The sequence below is a fragment of the Lygodium microphyllum genome, chromosome 7 (genome assembly GCF_053477565.2).
Source record: "Lygodium microphyllum isolate KBCC chromosome 7, Lygodium_microphyllum_v1.1.10, whole genome shotgun sequence".
NCBI lineage: Eukaryota > Viridiplantae > Streptophyta > Polypodiopsida > Schizaeales > Lygodiaceae > Lygodium > Lygodium microphyllum.
The window spans coordinates 54,379,039-54,401,732 of NC_141141.1; the positions used below are offsets into that span (position 1 = coordinate 54,379,039).

Below are 22,694 nucleotides of genomic sequence, written 5' to 3' on the forward strand. Positions count from 1 at the left end.
GTGCTTCTTTTTTTGCTAGTAAGCATAGATCTATAAAACTTACTCACACAAAGAAGGCTGATAAGGATTAGAAGAAAAAAGAGAGTCAAATGTTTGTAAATATTGTAAGGCAAAAGATAATGTCATTAAGGACCATCCTAAATTGGCTATGAAAGAGGCTAAGAAGAAAGAGGCTAGTACGACTATTATATTGACTTCGATAGAGGCTAAAAAGAAACAATTATTGTATCTCGTTCCCTATGTAATGTACTTGAGCAAAAAAACGAAACACTCATGGAGATAGCATGATGCATAATTAAGAGTTGAGCTTTGCCACATAGTTTCTGGCTTGAAGTTGCCTTATGTGCTACCTATGTAGTTAGCATGTGTGCCACTAAAGCTTTGTAGTCTATCACTCCATATGAGGCTTGGCATGGTTGAAAGTCATATATGTCTCACTTGCATGTTTTTGGTTGCTTGGCTTATGCTTTGGTACTAGTGCAATAATGCAAGAAGTTGGATGACAAGACTGTGTTGAGTATAGTAATAAAAGAAAATGTTATAAGTTATACCATCCACAAAGTAAGAGTATCTTGGTTAGCTGTGATATTGTCTTTGTGGAAGACGTTGTTTAATATTTACTTTCATGTATAAAAGAGATAGATGTGTGCTCACAGAATATCTATGACACCTTGTTGCCTCTTTTTAGTGATGTACAATCTCAAGTAGGCAGTTTTTTAGCCTATGCAAGTTTCTCATGGTAACAAAGATCAGCCTATTTCTGATGCATATACGAATAACGCACTCCTTGATAAGCGAGTAGAGATTGAGCAATCTAGAAGTATGCTAAAACGGTTGGTGTAAACATTACATGACAATAAGTTGGATGCACCATTGGCTAGTTATACTCATTCGGCTCTCATAGTGCCTCTTATGCACAAGATTAGTATGTATTAGTTGTTTCTAGTTTATGTGATAAGGACGAGTCTATGTCCTTTGAAGAGGTATAAAATTCAAAAAATTGAATGGCTGTTATGCAATTTAACTTATTGTAAAAAATGATGCTTAGTTCTTATGTGATTTGCCTCCTAGCAAGAAGGCCATTGATACCAAGGATGTTTATAAGTTAAAGCACAAGCCATATGATGGTGTTGATTGCTACAAAGCTAGACTTGTGGCAAAGCATTATACTCAAGAAAAGGGCATTGATTTTGATAAGACCTTTGCTCCAACTTGCTACATGACAACTATTCATAGCATTTATGTATTACCAACTCACAATGGTTGAAATTTAAATCAATTGGACATCAAAATCACATTTTTAAATTGTGATTTACATGAGAAAGTGTATATTTTTCAGCCTCGTGGTTTTGTGCAAAAAGGACATGAAAACAAGTGTGCAAATTGAAAAGGGCTTTGTATGGTCTGAGGCAAGCACCTCCAGCTTGGTATAAGAAGATACATGCTCTTATGAGCACGAGAAGTGCTCTTTGAGACTGAGGAGATTGCTCTCACAACTTACAAATGAAGAACTTAAAAGAGATTGAACTAGGACTTGATTACGAGATAACTCGATTACAAGAGAACTTGATTACAAGAAAATGCTCACAAGAGCGCTTGATTACAAAACAAGACCCCATACAAGACAAAAACTAGAAGACCTTGTAGAAGCCTCACAACTGGTGTTGGCAAAGACTGAATGGCTTGTAGCCCAAGACCCCTATTTATACATAGTATTGAGGAGGTTAAGGGGAAGCTTCTAGATGATGACATCATTGATGACATAAGCATGATTGACATAAGGGATGACATAAGCAATGTTGATTAGGTGTTCTTCTAGAACTTTCCAAACAATTATCTCTTAAGCTTTAGATTCGTCTAGTACTTTCTCGAATCTTCTAGAATGTTATGGAATCTTCTAGAAACTTCATGAAATTATTAGTACCAGCTTGTATACGAACCAAGGGCTGTCCTTGCTTAAACATCCGTTATATATACTTGACTGCACATTTCAAAATAGTCCCACTGAGAGCACATTATATATCAAACACAAAGGTAATGTGCCCCTAATCATTATGGTTTATGTTGATAGCATGCTACTCGCTGCTTCTAATGAGATAGATAAAGCTGAATTGAATTCAACTTTTGACATGTCAAATTTAGACCTATTGTATCATTATTTGGGAATTCAGTTTAAGCAGTGTGATGGGGTATTGCTATGTGTCAAACAAAGTATGTTGACACATTATGACAAAGATTTGGTGTTGAAGACTGCAAGCCCATTGCTACTCCTATGGAGACAAGTTTGAAATTGAGCCTTCATGATACCGAAGACTACTTTGACATCTCTCTATCAACATACTATTGGTTGAATGCTTAATTTATACATGCATTATAAGGCTTGATATTCAATTTGTAGCCTCACAAATGAGCAAGTTTATGTATATCCCCGGCACTAAGCATTGGTAAGCAATGAAGCAGATTTTTTGTTGCTGTTGAAATGGTACTCGACACCTTGGGCTGTTTTATCCAAAGGGGGGATCATTACCACCACATTCAATGCTTTTCTAGATTCTAGCTGAATTGGTTGTTACAACACTCGTGTATCCATAAGTAGTTTTTGCCACATGCTTGGCAACTCATACATATCATGGTTGAGCAAGAAGCAGCCCACTATAGCCACTTCTAGTTATGAAGCTAAGTGCACAGTAGCTTTTGCAACTATGGTTCAATGTGTATTTGGCTTGGATGTCTCTTGGCTGATTTGGGTGTTACAGTGTCATTTGCCACCATCATCTTCACTAACAATTAGAGCACATTGGCAATTGCACGAAATCCAATGTTCCATACACGTAATAAGCACATTAAAATGCACTGTCAGTATATGTCAATGAGAGATTCTCTGCAGAAGAGATAAGCTTAGCCTATATACCAAGATAGGATGAAATTACAAATCTTTTCACAAAGACTTAACCTTGTGAGAAGTTCAAAGCTTTCCGTAAAGCTTTGGGCTCACTATCCTTTGTGGATTGATCTAGTTCACCAAGTATAGCACTTTCCTATACATGAGTACCAACTCTTGTTTATCGCATCACTCCCAAGGGGGATATGTTACCATATTTTGGTACTGATGTGCGTGAACACACTTAGGACCACTGGGGCACTTTCATCCCTCTTTAGGAGGCTTTTTCCCCCCAACCTTGTATATATGCCTATTCACTTTTAGGGCATACTTAACCTTGTAAACCCTCTCTATCGATACTCCTCAATACACTTCGAGTTGTGCCCTCTCAAGCTTCTTCTCAAAATTGTGTACTTGCTTTCCTGAAAGCCCAAATACAACATCAGTATATTTTTGTGGTTTACATTTACAATTTATGTACATGTCTCTTTCATTAGTCCACTGCATACTGCATTTCTAATGTCGTATCAAGCTTCAAGGTTCTGATTGAGGGTACTACTGATTGTAACCCTGATTTTCTTAGTTCTTTGCCTGTGGCTCTTCATGTGGTTGCAGAGTTGTGAATTTCCTAGAGTACTGAATACATAAGTCATGGTGGAGACGCTGGGATCTTTACTCCTCTGCAACTACTAGTTTGCCGCAAGCCTGAAGTTGCCAAAAATCAATAGTAGGTGATTTTGATCTGGCTGTCTGGTTGACTTATCAATAGCAGTCTGGTGCCATTGCTTCAACATTGCAGCCACAATGATGGTGGTGTTTATACTCAGGCCACCAAAGCACATTTGTTCATGCTGCACATGTTTGATGGTGACATCTTATGAGAGGCCTCTTTAAAAATTTTGGCTAACCAAAGGCTTGGTTTCTAATATTCAGGACATTTTCTGACTCTGTTTGAAGTAGGCAAATGGACTACTACAGACATTGATGTTTGGTATGGACAGTTTTCTTGCTGCATGTCTCATGGTGTGCACTGACAATTGGGCTAGTTATATTGACTTGGCAGAGCTCATGCTGTCCTGATTGTGTGCACTGGTCAGGACTACTGTGTGACTATGCAATATGGCTGTCATTGACCTTCTCTCTGCTACTTGGTTACCTGGTGGAACACAGCTTCGTGTGTTCATCTTGATGGGTCTGTCCTGCTGACTCCATAATCTGGCCATTGTCTGGTAGCATGTGTTGACCTAAAGACTCATTTTTTGCCATGCACATTCCCATGTATTGATGATTTCTCTAAGCTTGCTCGGTATCCTGAGAAGCAACTCAGTCAAAAATTAAAAAAAAAGAAACAAAAGTGGGTGTAAATTTGGCCTTGGGCACCCATGAACCTGCCAAAGGACAAAGTCCAACATAGTGATTATGTTTCCTCGCTGATCCAAGTGTTGAGCATTCTTGCAGGCTCATCAAACATTAAAGCAATCTCATTTGGCCACAGTTTAGGAAGCTCAATACTTAATGCGCTTGGGCACCCATGAACCTGCCAAAGGACAAAGTCCAACATAGTGATTATGTTTCCTCGCTGATCCAAGTGTTGAGCATTCTTGCAGGCTCATCAAACATTAAAGCGATCTCATTTGGCCACAGTTTAGGAAGCTCAATACTTAATGCGCTTGCACAAATGAGCTTCAAGTGGTATTTCTCATGGCTGTGATAAACTCTGGCATCATGTGCCGAGTGCCCACACTCCAGCTATCATGATGGATTTTATGATGTGAGCCTTTTTAAAGGCTGAGCTACACATAGAGGGAGGGCAGAAATAGAGATTCATGGTTCAAATCTGCAACAAAAATCTACTTCTATGTACTTCTCATGCCCATGCACATTTTCAAATTCCAAATGAATTATTATGAGGCCAAATGCAAAAAGGTTTCTTCATCACTCTTGTATCATCTTAACATACCTGTTGTAGATGGAGGCTAGACACTTTCCAAAGACAAATCCTCCCAGATTGTGCACCACAATGCATCTCCGTCCTTTTGTCTTGCAAAATCCCTTTGTATGCACTCATCCAGACTTACACAGAAAGGGGAAGTGATTGTCCTGGGGTCAGGATATGATTTCTAACAAAAGTTGTCGCACAACTTATGTGCTACCTTCAAAGACATGCAGACGAAAATCAAGTTCCAAAATGGCAAGCACTGTGAAGACTTAGATCTTGACATGATCCAAATGTTTTGCCGATCTTTTGAAGACCCGTCTGAAGACATGAGGAACCTTGCATATTCAAAGAGGGTCATCTTCAAGAGGAACAGCTAAAACAGTCGTTAGCCTCAACAAACCCTTTTCCCTACCAATCATCACATGTAGCAATAGTCACCATATTACGCAATGCAACACCTGTGCTTGCTTGTATTTGTATTAGGTCACTTTTCATCTGTGTTACACAAATTTCTCAAAAAGAAATTCTGCAAAGTCATCCATATGAAAGAACCAATACACACCATTTTTGTCCTTGTATACAATGTTATCATTAAGAGTAAGAGTGCCAATACAAGATGAATGAGGTAGAGAGAGTCCATTACCTTTTCCCTGTATTGTTAAAAACAGTTAACCCTTTACTGATACCATCCAGCTGAACCCTTACAACTCCTTCTGCATAAGTAAAAAGTGTTGGATCCAGGGCTGCAGCAAGAGCAGCTGGATCATGAAGATAGACCCCTGCAATTAAGGAGGCCATTCAGTTCTCTTAGAAGGGAAAAAGCTGTTAAACAACTGCAAGTTATTAAAAGAAGGAATGAGCAGGTGTCACAGTCAGTTCCTATAATTGGACAAAAACTGCAAACATATAATAATTGCCAACATCCTATAATAGCAGGGGAAAATGCAGACTTACACAATTACATCCGCTATCCTTCCATGATTGCAAGAAGAAACAAACTTCTTTATTCCTAGGCTATTTACACAATGTCTAGACTCCAAATAACTTCTAACGAAAAGAGGAAAACACACTTCTTCATGATATGATTTTCAGAGAGACCTTTGATGTTGTATGCCTCATGGTGGTATGCGAAATAGAAATGCCCAATACTATAAACATATTTCGCAAAATGGCTGTCACTCTTCCCAAGATCAAAAAAGTCCTTATCTGCAACCATATACGATAATCACATCAGCTGTTCAAAAGAATTCCCCAAAACACTTATTGACAGTTGTCACTATTTTAGCTACTTACTGGCCAATATAAAGTTGTTCAAACAATCCCATGACAAGTTCTCAAGCAATTGCTATAAAAAGGTCATTTTTCATCAATACAATTAGGAAAAAGACATTTGTTATAACTCCCATCAATTTCCCTTTAACTTTGTCCAGGTAAAGAATATTAAATTACAAAATTCCTCAGTGATAGTCATCCCTAAGGTGAAAACAGTATGACCCAAAGATTGTAAGAATAGGGAGTATTAGCCCCACTGGCTGCTCTCTCCGGAAGTGTCTGTTGCCATCAATCACCATTGAAAAGGGCTTATTCTTATTTGTTAAAAGCTTCAAGCACCAAATTCTTGAGATCAATGGAAGTCTGAAACCTTTTGCCCTGGGGCACACACCAAGTGGCATCTGTTCTGGGAAAATGTAAATGCTTCATTTTAGAAAATATGCTTTGGCATGTTTGAAGAGGCATTCTGATGTTTCTGCTCACTATAGGAGGGACTTGGAGCATTTCTAGCTACCATAGTATCATTCCAGTATGTTAATAGTCCAGAACACTCCTGGGTTTGTGATACACTTTCCAATGTACATGTGTATTAAGGAACAGAATGGCAGATTATTCTGACAGCTGCATGGCCACATGCACTGTAAAAGTTGCGCATACACAATTAATGACAATCTAAACCCTTTGCAGTGAGATAAGTAGGGAAATTGAGATGAAAACCACCTTGTGCCAGAGCAAATCCAAGGTTTCAAGGCCAAGCAAATTAGTCCCCCCCACCTGAACTCCAACTTTGTGCTAAAAGCACAGAGGACACACAAGAAACATAGCCTATATACTCTTTCATCTTTCCAATGAATCTCTCCAATTAAGATGGTCCAGTAGAATCACTTGCAAGTTGCTGTTCATAGCCTCTCTTTGCACTTCCTTAGTAGACAGTCGCACATCTTTGGAGTCATAAATTGGAAAGCAACGTAGCTTTTTCCGCAAGAAGAAATGATGTATTTCTACAGAAGTTTGACACCCAAAAAGTGTGAACTGAAGGACAGACAAGATGAACAAGCTACCTCAATGTCAATTTTGAGACCTGAGTTTGCAATGATCAAAAGAATCAGAATAAGCCTTTACTTGCATGGAGTGCTACTAAAAGATGCTGAAACTAAACAAAAGTTGTCTGAGAAAGATTATATGGTCCACATATTGCCGCAGAAAATCAATACGGACTGTCGGTTACTTCTCAGATTAGTAGAGATTCCTACAAACAACCTAGAGGACAGTTTCAGCCTTTCTCCCTAAGCTCCAGTTTCACAGTTCCAGTTCAACAATAAGCAGCAGTTGAAGCCCTATTCAGGAGAGTGGAAGTTTACAGGAGAAGCGGCCCCAGACAACAGAGACAAGAGTAAGCAGAGGAGCCATGTCAATCTGAGAGATACCGACAATTATCATGAAGACTTCTCACAAGTGTGCAAATCTTTGATGGGCACATGTTTTGACAAAGTCAAAGCATCATGAGACAGGAATCTCCAAAGGGGCTCACTGCAAGAATCAATAGAATTTCACATGCTTCAAGAGCATCATCTTTCAGCAGAAAAATTTTGTCTTCAAGAGCATCATCTTTCAGCAGAAAAGATTTGTCAATGCAAGAATTTGTTGTCTAGACACAACTTCACATATTCGTTGCTGCAATAGGTGGCGCATAAAATCAAGTAGTTCCTGTATGTAGTAGAGCAATGGATACAAGCAATGGAAGATTGGGGCATCAAAATCACATGTGGGGAGCATGTTTACTGGAATGTTGGCTATTTATCCTCCAAATGGTCAGTGGAAGAGAAGACTTTGGGACCATAGTTGCATTCGTACTACATATAGACTGGTTTGTTCCATACGGTTTGTACCGTACTGTGCCATACATATCTGTACCAATTCGTGCCTAAAAACAGGCTTATTTTTTCCCATGAAGAGTGGACCATACAATATTTTCCGACTTCCGAGCCTTATGTTTATTATCATAATTTCAAGCCTCCCTCACTCACTCACACGGGGCGTCCTCGGGAGGACACACACACACACACTCTCTTTTTTTTTTGGTAATATCCAGTGTAGTATATTTATGTGCTCACAAATTTACAAACTGGGGACCCCCGGAAAAGGGGGCTATCCCAAACTATCAGAAACATAAAAAGAAAAGCTCTATGCAGGAAGCGTCCATGTCACCCTCATAGCTGGCATCATATAGAGATTGCCGCAGTGAGGCTCGGAAGGATTCATATTGCTGGTGATTTTGGCGACCGAAGTATGCCAAATTATGATCACTCTAGATTGTCCAAAGAGCCCAATATCTCACCCAAAAAAGAAAGAGTGAGTATTGAGACAAAGAACGCATAAATCTGCCAAAGAGCCAAAAATGTTTCCCAAAGCTATGACTTGGGAAACGAAGTCGAAGCGAATCTGAAATTCTCCTGAGGAGGATCCTAGAACAAGGACAATGCCAAAATAAATGAGGGACAGTCTCTGAGGGAGCCAAACATCTCAGACATGTAGATGATGCAATGTGATGTTTAGCAAGTGTGACCCCCACTGACGGTGTGCCTACCAAACATCTCCAAAGAAAAAGCCTTTGTTTCAGTGGCATTTTACACTTCCAGAGCATCCTAAGATTCTTCCGCCACCATGCAAGAGACTTCGTTAAGTGCCACAAAGAATTAGCATGCTGCTGAATCCATGGGGCAGGCTGAAGAAGCTTGTATACTTTGATGGAAGTTAAGGCAGAAAGAGAGACAGGACGAATGCATGTAGTAGATGGCTGTAATTGCCAATCCATAAGCCAATCTGTATCAAGCATAGGTGGAATTGGTAGAAAGGGATGCAGTAAATCAGCAATTTTCTTCCATATAAACCTATGATGCATTCCCAATGCATAAGAGGTCATGGCCTGAGGAAAGGATAAAGTATATCCCCGATCATCCACCACATCCTGTATGTACCTAATTCCCAGTTTCATAAGATTGTAAGCCCGAACAGGTTCCTGTAGAGCAAGAGGAATGTCAAAAATGGCATCCAATGAATGCTTTCTTTTCGCATAGAATTTGTCCCCAAACAACTATCAGAAGCCCATTTGACCTTAGAGAGAACCTGTTTCCAATCAAGTATCAAAGCAGTAGAGAAAGGACAGCCAGGTATTCTGCCCACAAATCTGCCAATGACAACCTCCCAAAAATCCGTAATCCAATGACCATATGCAGAAGTGCTCATGCTGGCACACATGGATGCTAGCATACAAGTCCACGGTTGTTGCTGACGGAAGAAAGTATGCAACATGGTAGCCTTCCTTGCAAGGACATGATATCTTATATTGAGGATATTTAGTCCACCATGCATCCTTGGAGAGCACACCATTTCCATCCTCATGAGTCTCAATGCTTTCACATCAGCTTTTGTCTTCCATAGCAGCTCCATAGCTTGAGACATAAAAGCGGAGATATCCCTGGATGACCAATGCAGCAAAGGCAAATAGAACTGGACATAAGACATCACAATGGATTGTACTATTCTAAGCCTGACATGAAGGGGCCAAGTAGAAATCTTCCAATATTCCAGTTTATGTTGCAGTCTTTGGAAAATCCATTTCAGTTGCATTTTCCTGGTGATATGCCATCCTATGGGGTATCCCAGATGCTTGACAATATCTGTGGAAAGCACCACCTGACCAGGCCATAGAATAGAGTGCCAGTCACATTTTTTGAGGGGAAGCAATTTAGATTTGTCAAAATTAACATGTAATCTCGCTGCCAGACCATATAGTGAAAGAGTGGCCATAAGCATGCGAAGGTCCCTTGGAGAAATCTATGGCATGAAAAAAGAATCATCAGCATACGCTTGTGCCAAAAATGATGTAGCCCCTAGGATTTGAAGACCAATCATCTGCCTTGTGTTTGTTAAGTGATCAAGATATACCAGAAGAGGATGGATCACAATTTTATAGAAAAGAGCACTAAGAGGACAGCCCTACCTGACTGATTGACCCAATATCCATGAGCGAGACAAATGCCCCCCCAAAATGCACTGAGCAGTAGAGTCAGAGTAAAGCCAGTAAACAACATTTGCCATCTTGGGACCAAAGCCCAACTTAGTCATGATATGAAAAATAATATCCCATTGGACATTATCAAAGGCCTTAGCAATATCCACCTGCAATATAAGTATGTCTTGATGCGAGTATTTAGGATATTCAATTGCAGTCAAGGCATTGGATATATTGTCATGGATTTGTCTTCTCGGCACAAACCCATACTGATGAGGATGAAGTCCTACATGCAGTATCCCCTGTAGCCTATGCACAATCATTTTGGCAATAAGTTTGTAAAGCACAGGCATCAAGGTAATGGGCCTCCAATCTGATATATGATCACTGAGATTTTTTTTGGGCACAAGCTTGACTAAGCCATGCTTCCAAGAGTGCAGTAGCTGATTTTTTTGCCAGGCGACATTAATCATCTGCAAGAGAATCTCTTTAAGTCGTCCCAAAAGGAAATATAAAATTCCACCGTTAGGCCATCCCATCCAGGAGACTTATGTTTACTGAGGTGTAGCAATGCATCATCCAGTTCTGTATTAGTAAAAGGCCTCTCTAAGGTAAGAGCATAATCCTGCTGAACTATTCCAGAGACATATTGGAGAAAATCATTCCTGGCATCAATCACTTGATTTGACGGGAAACCAGGTGCAGAAAACAATTTCTGGAAATAATTGTGGCATTCATCTTGGAGATCAGAGAAAGAGTGAGTCCAAGTGCCATCCAGCTTCCTAAGCCTCAGACATGAGTTTTTCTTTCGAGTAGCATGCAAACTCTGGAAAAAGGCTTTTGATGAGCAGCCCTTGTCCATGAGGGGCTTCATTCTTGCCCTTATCTGCCATTTATGCAATTTCCTCTAATCATTGACAGCAAGCTTAGATTGGGCATGTGAGAGGGAATCTTTTTCCAAATCAGAAAGTGACCTTGACTGAGAGATTTCAGTCAATAGTTGTGCTGTCCTTTTTGCATTTTTAACACTCATTCCTCCATTCTGCCATATGCTATTTCCTGTATTGCATAATGACATTCTGCACACGGGAGACGAAACTATCCCAGGCATAATTCATATCCTCCTGTGCATGTAATGACAAGGGATGAATGGCCAATCTGATCATTTGCTGAAAATGATGATGCTGAAAATACGCCCGATTAACATGCAATAATCTTCTTGAGAAGAGTGGCAGATCATCCAGAGGCCAAATTCATCCACAATGGAGCATGATCTGACAAACCCAATGAAAAATCTATAAGGAGATGGGGGCTGAAATCTGCAAATTGTTGTGGATGAAAGAGATACCATCTGTCAAACCTTGCCCAATATGTGGTAAATGCATTATGGTGAAAGGTATATCTAGGGACTGACCCTTGGAGAAGTATCCATAAGTCTTCAGCTTGCACAGAAAGCAGCATATCATTCCATTTCTGCCTTTCCAATGATAACATCTGAGATCGGGACGTAGTATTATCTCTAGGCAGGGGGGAGTTATTAAAATCTCCATAGATAAACGCATTGGATCTCCATGAATATCTGCCTATAGAACCCCACAAAGAAGCCCTCATGGTAGAAGTTTGAGAGGCATATACCGATGCAAACTCAAAAATATCACCATTGACATTGCATTGTATAACTATCCATCTGCCACTGCTGTCATTAAAGGCCAGCTGAGGTTCCAACTCATGTCTTACCAGTATGCATACACCTGAATAGGTAGCAGTACCAGCATAATATATATCATAGCCTCAGAAAAAAACATGCTGTCCAGCCATAGAGTGTTGATTGTGCTCTTGCAAACAAACTATATCAGGCTGCATTTTATGTACATAATTCCATAAAAGCCTCCACTTCGGAGCATTGCAGAGGCTCTGTACATTGTATGTAAAGCACTTGAGTGTTTGAAACATAAAAGAGGTATGTACAATAGAGCATATAAGATGAAAAACAAAACATGAGAGGCTAGGCCTCTGCCTGCATAGGCTGCATGCCTTCAGAGATAGCATTTTCCCCCTCCCTTGAGTCACATATGGGGATGCCCTTCTTCAGAACCCCTACCCAATTTTGAAGAACAGGGGCAGGGGCTAAAGTAGAAGTTTGTCCTGGCGAAGGGGTAGAAGCATCCCAATGACGAGATTCGAGGGGGCGTTGCTTCAGCACAACCACCTTCTTGGGTTGTTGAAAGCCATCTTGATCAATCCCCACTGATTCTTTCATCTTCTCTTTCCCTTTATCTTTCCCTTTTGCCACAAGTGAGTGCACTTGATTGGTTGATTTTGCATTCTTTGCCCCATTTGCATTTGCTGTCTTAGCTTGCAAGCTGTCATTCTTCTCCCTTGTCTGGGGTGGCAAAGCATTTGGGGGGGGTTGATGCAGAACCACACGGCATTTAGAGGCTAGATGCCCAAATTTGTGACAAGTGAAATAAGCACCTGCAAACACACCCCACTTCAAGTCAAAATACTTTTTACCCAATTGTAATCCCTCCACTTCCACTGCAATCAGAGGGGTAGGTATATCAGTGTCCCAAAGAATACAGAACCTGTTACGGTTCCCCATGGAGCGAGGTGGACAAATGATCTGTCCCAAAGAAGCAGCTAGACCAGACAACTCTTCGCGCATGTAGTCCGGGAAGTTTACAACTTCAACCCACACTGGGCAATGATGGCGTATAAGACTTTGATAGTCCTTATTTGGGGACCAGGGCATAGCATGCACCATCTGCCTCCCGTAAAATAGGGGAGAGAACTCAAGAAGCCTCTGCTTGCATGTGGCATCTGTCAAATGCACTTCATAAAAGCCTCTGGAGGCAAAGTACACTCCCTCCACAAAACATCCTCCAAGAATAGAATTAATCCACTGCGCAACATCGCTGGCCGCAGGGATTCTGCCCGGAAAAAAGATTATTACCGCAGTTTGAGACAGCTTCTTGAGGGGATTCACAAGGGACGGCAACTTCAATTTATAGGTAACCTCTGGAATTGGTTTGCCCCATTCCTATCGTGATTGCTGAAAGTCACCCCTGAGGGTATCAAAGACATACTGAGCATCCATTGAGAATTCATCATCTTGTATAGCAGGCTCTGATCGACGACGCTTAGTTTCCATAGGCCTTTCTTTGCGGGCCTATGTACAGAAATCTGAAACTGATGCCATAAGTGAAAACAGGTGAAAGAAAAGACAGACAGGCTGTCGAATAATACAGACGTAAGTGGACAGATGTGGGATGCAAAAGTATAGAAAGAAAGTAGGTGGGTTAGAAGCTGGACAGTCAGAAAGATGCTGGAAAAAAGTGGAAAAAAGGAAGGTGACAGTTTTCTGGAGCAAGGGAGAATTGACAGGGCAGTGAAAAGGATGCTGGAAGAAAGTGGAAAAAGAGGCGACAGTTTTCTGGAGCAAGGGGGAATTGAACAGGGCCGAGAAACAGGATCACGCGCAGCAGTAATTAGGTGCTGTAGGCAGTTCCGGCAAAGATTAATGTACGCTGGGAACTATCCAACACTCAGATAACGATGGCAGGCTGATTGCTGCAGTGACAGTCGGTATTTCCAGTAGGCGGCAGGTAGAAAAAACAATGGTGAGCTGATTACTGCAGGCACAGCCGGCGACAGATTGAGGTGTTGGCAGGCAGAATTCTGTCTCCCTCTCCGCTGGTCTCACACACACACACACACTCTCTCTCTCTCTCTCTCTTTTTTTTTTCCGTAAAAGGTAATTGTATTAATTAGGAAAAAAATACAAGATTACTGGATTACAAGAACATGACGACAATCCAAGCCATCATGTGAAGAGGTGCTAAGTACTACAAGATACAATTTCATGGCAAGGATGCGGAGGAAATTGCCATATGCCAAGGACGGAAGTCCTCCGTAGAGAGCAAATCAGAACGATGGAGAAGAGCTAACTGCCAATACAAGAGGCCCTTAAGCCTTACAATATGCCGCTGAACATTGTGGGCGGAGTCAAACAGAAAAGCATTCCGAATGGTCCAGTTATGCCAACAGCCCCAGTATCGAAGAAAGTGATACATGAGCTTCATATGTGGCTGTGCGGGAGTAGGGTATTTGGGCTGGCCCAAAACCCAATCAAAGGGGCGCAGTGTGATACCAACCACCCCTCGCCAAACGGCCGACAAAAATAACCAGACTTTCTTAGCGACGGGGCAAGAAATAAATCGGTGGCGGGCGGATTCCATAGTAGTGGTGCAAAAGAAACAGGTGCCATTGGAGATTCGTCGCTTGGAAAGAGCCGAAGCAAGCGGAAGACCCCCAATCATCACTCTCCAAAGAAAGACTTTGTATTTAAAGGGTGTCTTGTTGACCCAGCCCTCCATCACAGTTGCCCTCCACCATGACCGGGATTTGCGCAATCCCCATAAAGCATTCGCTTTAGTAACTAGCCATTGATTATCTTTAATCAGAAGATGATACACTTGGTTAGCAGAAGCTTTGCTCAAATGCAGCCGGCCTTGTAGGTCCCAATCCTGCCAGGGATGATCCGAAGCAAGAGCAGGAAAGGGTTGTCTGCTCTAGATCACCGTCAAAAGCTGTTCCCATAAAGGCCTATATCCACGAGGGATCCTGAAAAGCCATCTAGCAGTACGAAACGATATAAGCACATTGCGACTGGCAAGGGTGGCATCCGCAACTGAAGACAAGCCCAAACGTGCCATTCGGTTGAATTGTGGTCTAAGCTCATGTTTACCTTCCCACGAAAGTAAACGTGAGACTTCCAGTAATTCCAATTGAAAAGAGTTAGTGGCCAAGCGATCCTCCGGTGGGTGCCACTGAGCCTTTTGAAGGACGTGTTTCCAGGAAGACACCAAGTGAGTAAGCAGCGATGAAGAAGAACTGGAAAACCGCGAATCAGCATTCAGAACGTGCCACCAAGAACTCCGGAGTTGGGTATTGCCATGCCGAAGCCCATGGCCCTCGAGGAAATAACGGGCGATAGTGACCCACGGATGATGATCATCCGAGCACATGGCGCGGAAAAGGGACCAACGAAGTGCCTGCATGTGAGTTTGGGCATCTAAAATAGCTCCGCCACCCATGCGTTTGGGGGTGCACGCATGCGACCAGGAGATCCAGGAAATACCTGTATGCAATGAATCCTTCTTCCATAGCATGAAGCGAATAGACTGAGTGAGAGCATTCAGAGTCGTAGGAGTCCAGGGCAACAATGGCAAGAAATATGTGAGCATTGGCAACATAATAATCTGGGCTACTTTGAGGCGAACATGAAAAGGCCAGGCCTGAGACTTCCAATACATAAACTTGGCCACCATTTTCTGAGAAATCCACTGCAGAAGCTGCTTTGGGGGAACATCAACACCCAAAGGGTATCCAAGTTGCCTGACAATGGAACCTCGAGGTACAACCAGACCCTGTCAGTCCAAGGACTGCAAATCCGACTCCGTGCAGCTTAGAATGGCTGATTTGAGCGCATTGATACGAAGGCCTGACGCCTGACCAAAGAGACCCCAAACATCCAATGCTTTTCGAAGGTTATCCTTGTCCGCATGCAAAATCATAAAAGTATCATCCGCCAGGGATTGGCTAATGAAGTGTTGTCCTGTAGGAAGCGACAGGCCGGCCAATTGGGAGGAGGCGGCCATATGTGATAACATGCAAAGAACTGGATGTGTCGCAAGGGCAAAGAATAAAGGGCTCAAAGGGCATCCCTGTCAGACAGAACGGGCAAGGACAAATGGCTCAGTAACACCGCCGTTCAGCATGACTCGCGAAGACACCACAGCGCTAATGGTGTAGATCAGACGAGACATCTGAGCACCAAAGCCCATAGCAGACATAAGGTCAGCAACGAAAGACCAGTCCAGATAGTCAAAAGCCTTTTCCAGGTCCAGTTGAATCAGTACCACCTCCTGATTAGAATGCCGGGCATAATCAATGGCCAATTGGGCATTCAAAACATTGTGTAGAATATTTCAGCCCTTAATGAAACCATACTGGAGAGGGTGCACAAGGGCAGGGAGATGCTTATGGAGCCGATTCGCCATTACTTTGGAAAAGATTTTGTACACTGAACCCATCAAAGAAATGGGGCGCCACTGTGTCAACTTAGATGGCGAAGGAACTTTTGGAAGCAGTTTAATAAGTCCTTGTTTCCATGAGGGAGGCATGATCCCCGTTTCCCACACCTGCTGAAACAAAGCCTGCAATGGTTTCGCCAGTTGGGTAGCGAAAGCTTCAAAGAACTCATTGGTGAGACCATCCCAACCCGGACTTTTATCTTTGGGCAAGTGTAACAAGACATCCATAACCTCTGCTTCACCAATATCTGACTCCAGAGTAGCTTGCATGTCCTACGGAAGCTGATTGCGGACCAGGTCATAAAAAACCGAACGGGCCTGAGTAATTTGGGCGGAAGGTGGAGAAGCGGAACCGAGAAGGTCACGGAAATAATTCCTGCACATATGCACAATAGTCCGTGGATCCAGGATAAGGTGGCCTTGTGCATCCTCGAGTCTAGTCATATTCTCTCGAGCAGGAGAGGCATGGAGAGCTCGAAAGAACTTATGGGTCTGACATGCACTATCTTGCAAAGTCTCTGTCAGATGTTGCAATTTGGCCTGCTGATACGATTTTAACTGGAATTCTTTAATAAGATCGGCCACCCGCATGGCCAGTGCAAGCAGAAATGCATCATCCGGAGTGTCCACCAGCAGGGAGCGAACCAAAACCAGCAGGTCCTCCGCTGCCTGTCGACGGCGCCGACAAAGAGAGGCATGATAGATCCCATATTGCCGAGCAACCCGCTGCACATTAGAGAGCAATCTTTCAAATGACGCAGTGCCCTGAGAGGAAAAGTCCAAGAAGAATCTGTCAAGCAATTGCTGCATATAGCCCTGGAAAATTGTATGCTTTAAGTAGGACGAGTTGAAACGCAAAGGGAGTCTCTCCAGAAATTGCTTGAAAGGGGCAATGGGTTGTGCAAGCAACTCGAACTGCAGAGGGAAATGGTCCGACAAGACATATTGCTGCAACACTTTTATTTCGAGCATCTCAGGCAGAAAATCATCATTCTGCATGATATATATACGGTCCAACCGCGACCATGTTGTGGCATACTGGGCCGAATGGAAAGTAAAGCCTGGAGAAGACGGGTGTAGCCAGGACCAAAGATCTTGCTTAAGAACAGCAAGAGCCAACTCTTGCCACATACGACTTTCCGGCGCATCCATGACCGAGTGTTCCGATGTAGACTGGGAAGAATCAACACACATATTGAAATCCCCCATGAAGAAGCCCCGTCTACCAAGTGACAAGGAAGTCTGCAAAGTCTGCCAAAGCTCCCGGCGAGATAACGAATCATTCGGAGCATAGAGGCCAAGTAACCATAGGATTTCCCCTTCGAATAAGATTTCAACCACCAAAAAGCGGCCATGAACATCATTTTTAATAAGAACAGGCTGATATTTGGCATGTACAATCATGAGCACACCCGAGTAATGCATGGCCTGTGTTCCTGCATAGAACAAACGAAAGCCATGGCAATCCACAACTTTACCGGCATCACTGTGACTCTTGTGCTCAACAGCGCACAGGACATCCCACTGATTCTCATATAATGCAGTCCACATGGCATGTTGCTTGTGGCGAGAACAAATTCCTCGCACATTCCACGTGGCTATTTTCATGTGTATACAAAACACAATCAGGTACGAGGCACAGCTTGCCTCGATTTGACTTTGTCGGTGAGAATGTCCAAGACTCCCTCATCCAAGAAATCCGCCAACACCGCAAAAGAGTTCTGAGGACTAGATTTGGAAGTAGACGGCATATCTACTTGCCTGGGGTTGGAACGTGGGTAACGACGGTCCCACGGAGTAATAACATTGCCTCTGGTATCAAAAGCCAGCTGGGCAGGTGGACCCTTTAGGCGATCCGAATACATTTTCCTGGCGGGCTGATGACGGGGAGCTGAAGAAACCATAGCAGGAGCAGAGCGCTCGGAAGACATCATTTCCTTCCTGCGCATATAGGTTCGCATGGAATCTTGTGAGGTAGTAGGCACAGTACTCTCCATGCCGGCACCAATCCTGTTGCCTTTTTTTGGACGAACTTCAACCCAATCAGTGGCACGGGAATCCAGACCCGAAACCTGTTGTTTGCCTTTGGCCAGAACTTGGGGCGGGTGGATAGTATCCAACGACGGAGCATCACACACCATATCTTCCATGGGCGGGGCAACATGACCCGCATCTGAAACGTGTTGTTGCTCTGGGCATTCAGCCATAAAGTGCCCCAACTGTCCACAGGAAAAGCAATGGCCTGCAAAATTGCCCCATTTCAAACGAAAGTGTAACGGATGCATACCAGAGCAATTGAGGCGTAACCACGTAGGCCGTTTCCTTGCAGTATCCCATAACATGCACAAGCGGTTGCGATTCACAGCCCTGAGACTGGGAGGGACCAGAACCGTGCCCACAGCGGCCATAGCATCCTTCAATAGCGGCCAATAAACAGCCGGACAGTTTTCCACTTCTACCCACACAGGGCATTCACGTTGCAGGAGGCGCTGTAAATCTGCCATCGGGCGCCATGGAACCACATGAACCAACCGACGATAAAAAAACAAAGGCAGTTTAGACAGGAGAGCAGCACGGTGCGTCTCTGTTTTCAAGAGGACCTCAAAAAAACCTCGGGATCCAACAAAAATCTATTCAACACATTCCCCTTGTAGCAGACTCTGCAGCCATTGGTGAATACGGGAAAGCAGCGGGATGCGACTAGTGAATAAGAGTATGACCGCGCGATCATAAAATACCGAAAAGGAGCGTAGGACAGTTTTTGGGTCGACGGTAGCTTCTAGAACATCGTCTGGAGCAGAGTCAGAGAAGGCTTCCTGATTATGTTGAACATATTCACCAAGCAGAGTGTTGGCAAATTCCAACAGATGCTCCCAGTCCACCTCCTGAGAGTCCACAGAATCCGAAGCAACCTGCGCATAGGAACGATCTGGAATAACACCTATCTCTTCCGGGGTATGCTTGGTACGTTTACCTGCAGGCTGGATGTCAGGAACTGGGGGCAATTCTTCAGGGCACGGAACCATATCTTCCGGTTCCTCAGCATTAGAGTCCGGGCCAAGTGCTGCCACCGTTTGGTTTATGAAATCCAGATCCAAACCAGCCATCGTGTACGACGAGTTGATCTCGAAGAAGGACTGACCGACAGTGCAGATCAGTGTCAGCTGCGTTAGAAAGCTGCACCCCTATAAGCTGGTTGCGCACACGGCGGAGGACGACCCGCAGGACGTCACACGGACAGGTTGCAGGCGTTAAAAGTCTGGGACGACCACCACGGTGGCTGACGGGCGAGGGCAGCGTCTCTCTTTCTCTCACTCTCTCTCTCGCGCCTTCTCAGGCGGCTTCAGGCGTAGCCTGTCCCAATATCGCGAGTGACAGGGCGCAACCCTGACAGTGCACGTGCAAGAGGGCGAACCACAGGGGAAGGCGGCAGGGCTGGACAGGCGACGAACGAAGGCAGGGGCGGCGACGGTCAACAAGGCCGACTGCAGGACGGGCGAGGCCGCAACGGCGCAGGGCAGGGGTCGGGCGCGGGCAGAAACCCTGACGCGCAGGGCGGACGGGTGCCAACCAGGCGGACGACAGCGACTGCTGGCGAGCAGGCGCCCGATGGGCCAGACAAGCGCAGGATGAAGCGGAAGGCGAAACGGCGAATCGTGACAGGTCAGACGACCGTCTGCAGGGCGACAGAAGCAGGCGGCGCCATCGCGAGCCTTCTCCCCGCCATCGCGATCTCCCTCCGCTCTCTCTCTCAATCTATAAAGGATCTCTCTCTCTCTCTCTCTCTCTCTCTCTCTCTCTCTCTCTCTCTCTCTCTCTCTCTCTCTCTCTCTCTCTCTCTCTCTCTCTCTCTCTCTCTCTCTCTCTCTCTCTCTCTCTCTCTCTCTCTCTCTCTCTCTCTCTCTCTCTAGCATGTAGTCAGAGACAAGAAACATGCACACAGTCACATGCATTCCCGCATTATGAATTTCTAGAGCAAACGTCCCACATCTATAGTGATGCAGTACGAGATGGCTTAAGTCAGCTAGACCAACATGAACCATTAGAAGATGCCACTAGATCTCTAGCGAAGGTTTTACATGCTGCAGCTTCAGAGGCATTCCCATATAAGATGGGCCCTACTGCAATACGCAATGGTACTGCCCCTAAAAATGCTTGGTATGATGATGAGTGCAGACAGACTAGGACCCGCCTACAGAGAGATATTACACTAGGGACATGCACACATAAGCAGGCACGGAATGTCTTGCATCATCTTGTGCGAAAAAAGAAGAGACATTATTTAGCCAAACTAGAGTCAGAGATGTATCAGCTCTTTCTGAGCAAGGACAGCAAGAGGGCATGGAGGAAATTTCATGGGAGACAACCCCCAATCCAGTTGACATCACCTACGGTTTGGCATTAACATGCTAAGGCACTATACGATGTTCCATCGCAAGAGCGAATACCCTGTCCATCAAACTCTAGGTCGACGCAGTGCGGTTTCTTTACCAAAAAGATGGTGAGATATGCCATTTGGAGGTTGAAGAATGGGAAGGCATATGATCAAGATGGCCTTGTGGCAGAGCATTTTGCACATGCATGTTATGCAGTGGCCCCTATCTTGCCGAATCTCTTCGATAGAGCCATATGTGAGGGGTTTCCAGTAAGTTGGTGTAACCACACAATAGTGCTGATTTTTAAGAGTGGAGATCCATTGGTTGCTAACAACTACCGCACTATTATGATTGGCCATATGCTAGCAAAGATATACGCCTCTATTGTGGAGCATCAGTTGAGTTGGGGGGCTGAAACAAAGAGAATACAGTCTATAGGACAAGCCGGTTTCCACCAAGGATACAATACGCTAGACCATATATTCACGCTAAGGGCCTTGATTGAGGAGGGACAATCGCGGAGGAAAAGAATCTATTGTTGTTTTGTGGACCTCCGCAAAGCCTTTGATACTGTGCCGCATGCAAGACTCATGCAAAGGTTGTGAGCCATTGGGATCCCAGACGTTATGCAGTGGTGTATTTATGCATTGTATGAAATTGTGGCAGGGAGAGTACCAGTTCTTGGAGGCACAACAGACTCAGTCTCTAGTACGGTGGGTGTAAAGCAAGGCTGTCCCCTCTCTCCTTTGCTGTTTGGACTGTACATTGACGAGATTTCCGATTATATGCAGAGATGGGATGGTACGGGAGCCAGCTTGGCTGGAGTACTGATACCAATTTTGTTATATGCTGATGATATGGTGCTTATCTCCAATTCACTAGAGGGACTACAACGGCACCTGGATGCATTGCATGTGTTCTGTGAAGAGAAAGGTCTCAAGGTTAATCACGGAAAGACTAAAATCATGGTCTTTAACACCTCAGCAGCTTGGGTGACACACTCAGAGCATTACTTTATGTATGACGGCCAGCCTGTGGAAATGGTTAGACCATATGTATACCTCGGGGTCACTTTCAAGGGGCCACAGTTTTCACGGAAGGAGACTTCAGAGGCTAGGCTTGCACAGGCATATGTAGCTTTGGGTACTCCAGAGCGGTAGTGTGCACACATACAATTTCAAGAGCATCGTACCAAATTGTGGCTTTTTGATACTTTACTTAAGCCCACAATACTCTATGGGGCAACCATTTGGGGCCCAAGCCTTTATCATACTAGACGGATGCCACTTATGGACTATGATGGACCGGAAGCACAACATTATGATGGCTGGGAACACATGGAAAGACTGCTAGTCATGATGATAGCACGTATGATAAGGGCAAAAGCCTCAGTACCACAAGAGATCATCCTGGCAGAATTAGGCGCTGCACCCATGGTAGTTGAGGCATTAATCCAAGCAATTACTTTCCTTCAAAGGATATGGCAGCTCCCTAAAGACCGATATCCTAGGCTAGCGCTGGAGTCTTCAAGACAGCTTGCAGTAGAGGGAGATAGAAAGCGGTTGTATGCACACATGAGCACGTGGCTGAATTTGCATGGCATGAGTACAGATAGACTACCACTGTTTGATTAAAACCTCGACTGCCCTACTTTGAGCCTTAGTCGTGCAGAGCTGAATAGTGTGATAAGGGTAGACATCACTAAAGTGGAGATAGAAAGGACTTGGTCCAAGTCCCCCTTTCCCATTAGGCACGAAAACGGCACAATACCAAAGTCACTTATTGCAGCTTTCTCATGACGGTTTCATAGTGAGGCCTAGATACATGGATGCTCAACTATCCCACGACCTCCGAGTTGCTATTGGTCAGATCCGCACCTCATCGCATCAATTGATGATTGAGACAGGTCGATGGAGCCATATTGCAGCCGATGAGAGGATGTGCCAGCTTTGTGGATCGGAGCCAGAAATGGAGAAGCACTACATTTGTAGATGTACTGTATACTATTATATCCGAGGCCGCTATCATTGCCTCTTTAAGGAGGGGCTTGGACCACTATGATGGGTGATGGACTATGAGGACCAAAGATGTTTGGGCCTTTTCTTGCTGGAGCTTC

General features: G+C 44.1%; 1 protein-coding gene and 2 pseudogenes across 5 annotated transcripts in view; all 3 read right to left on the reverse strand.

The window, feature by feature from the left end:
* The window catches only part of URH2 (uridine-ribohydrolase 2), a 235,457-nt gene that overhangs the window by 14,257 nt on the left and 198,506 nt on the right, over window positions 1-22,694 (reverse strand). For 3 of the 5 annotated variants that reach the window (XM_087681375.1, XM_087681374.1, XM_087681373.1), the window contains 2 exons: window positions 5,919-6,026; window positions 5,464-5,599 (listed from right to left, as the gene is read on the reverse strand). In XM_087681375.1, the coding sequence (XP_087537501.1) occupies window positions 5,464-5,599; window positions 5,919-6,026 (244 nt within the window). Of the gene's footprint in view, window positions 1-2,088; window positions 3,304-4,841; window positions 5,600-5,918; window positions 6,027-22,694 lie in introns of those variants that run through there. The other 2 variants (XM_087681377.1, XR_015691312.1) reach the window with 2 other exon arrangements.
* On the reverse strand, window positions 7,917-9,542 carry LOC148033459 (uncharacterized; annotated as a pseudogene).
* Window positions 12,113-13,258, reverse strand: LOC148033460 (uncharacterized; annotated as a pseudogene).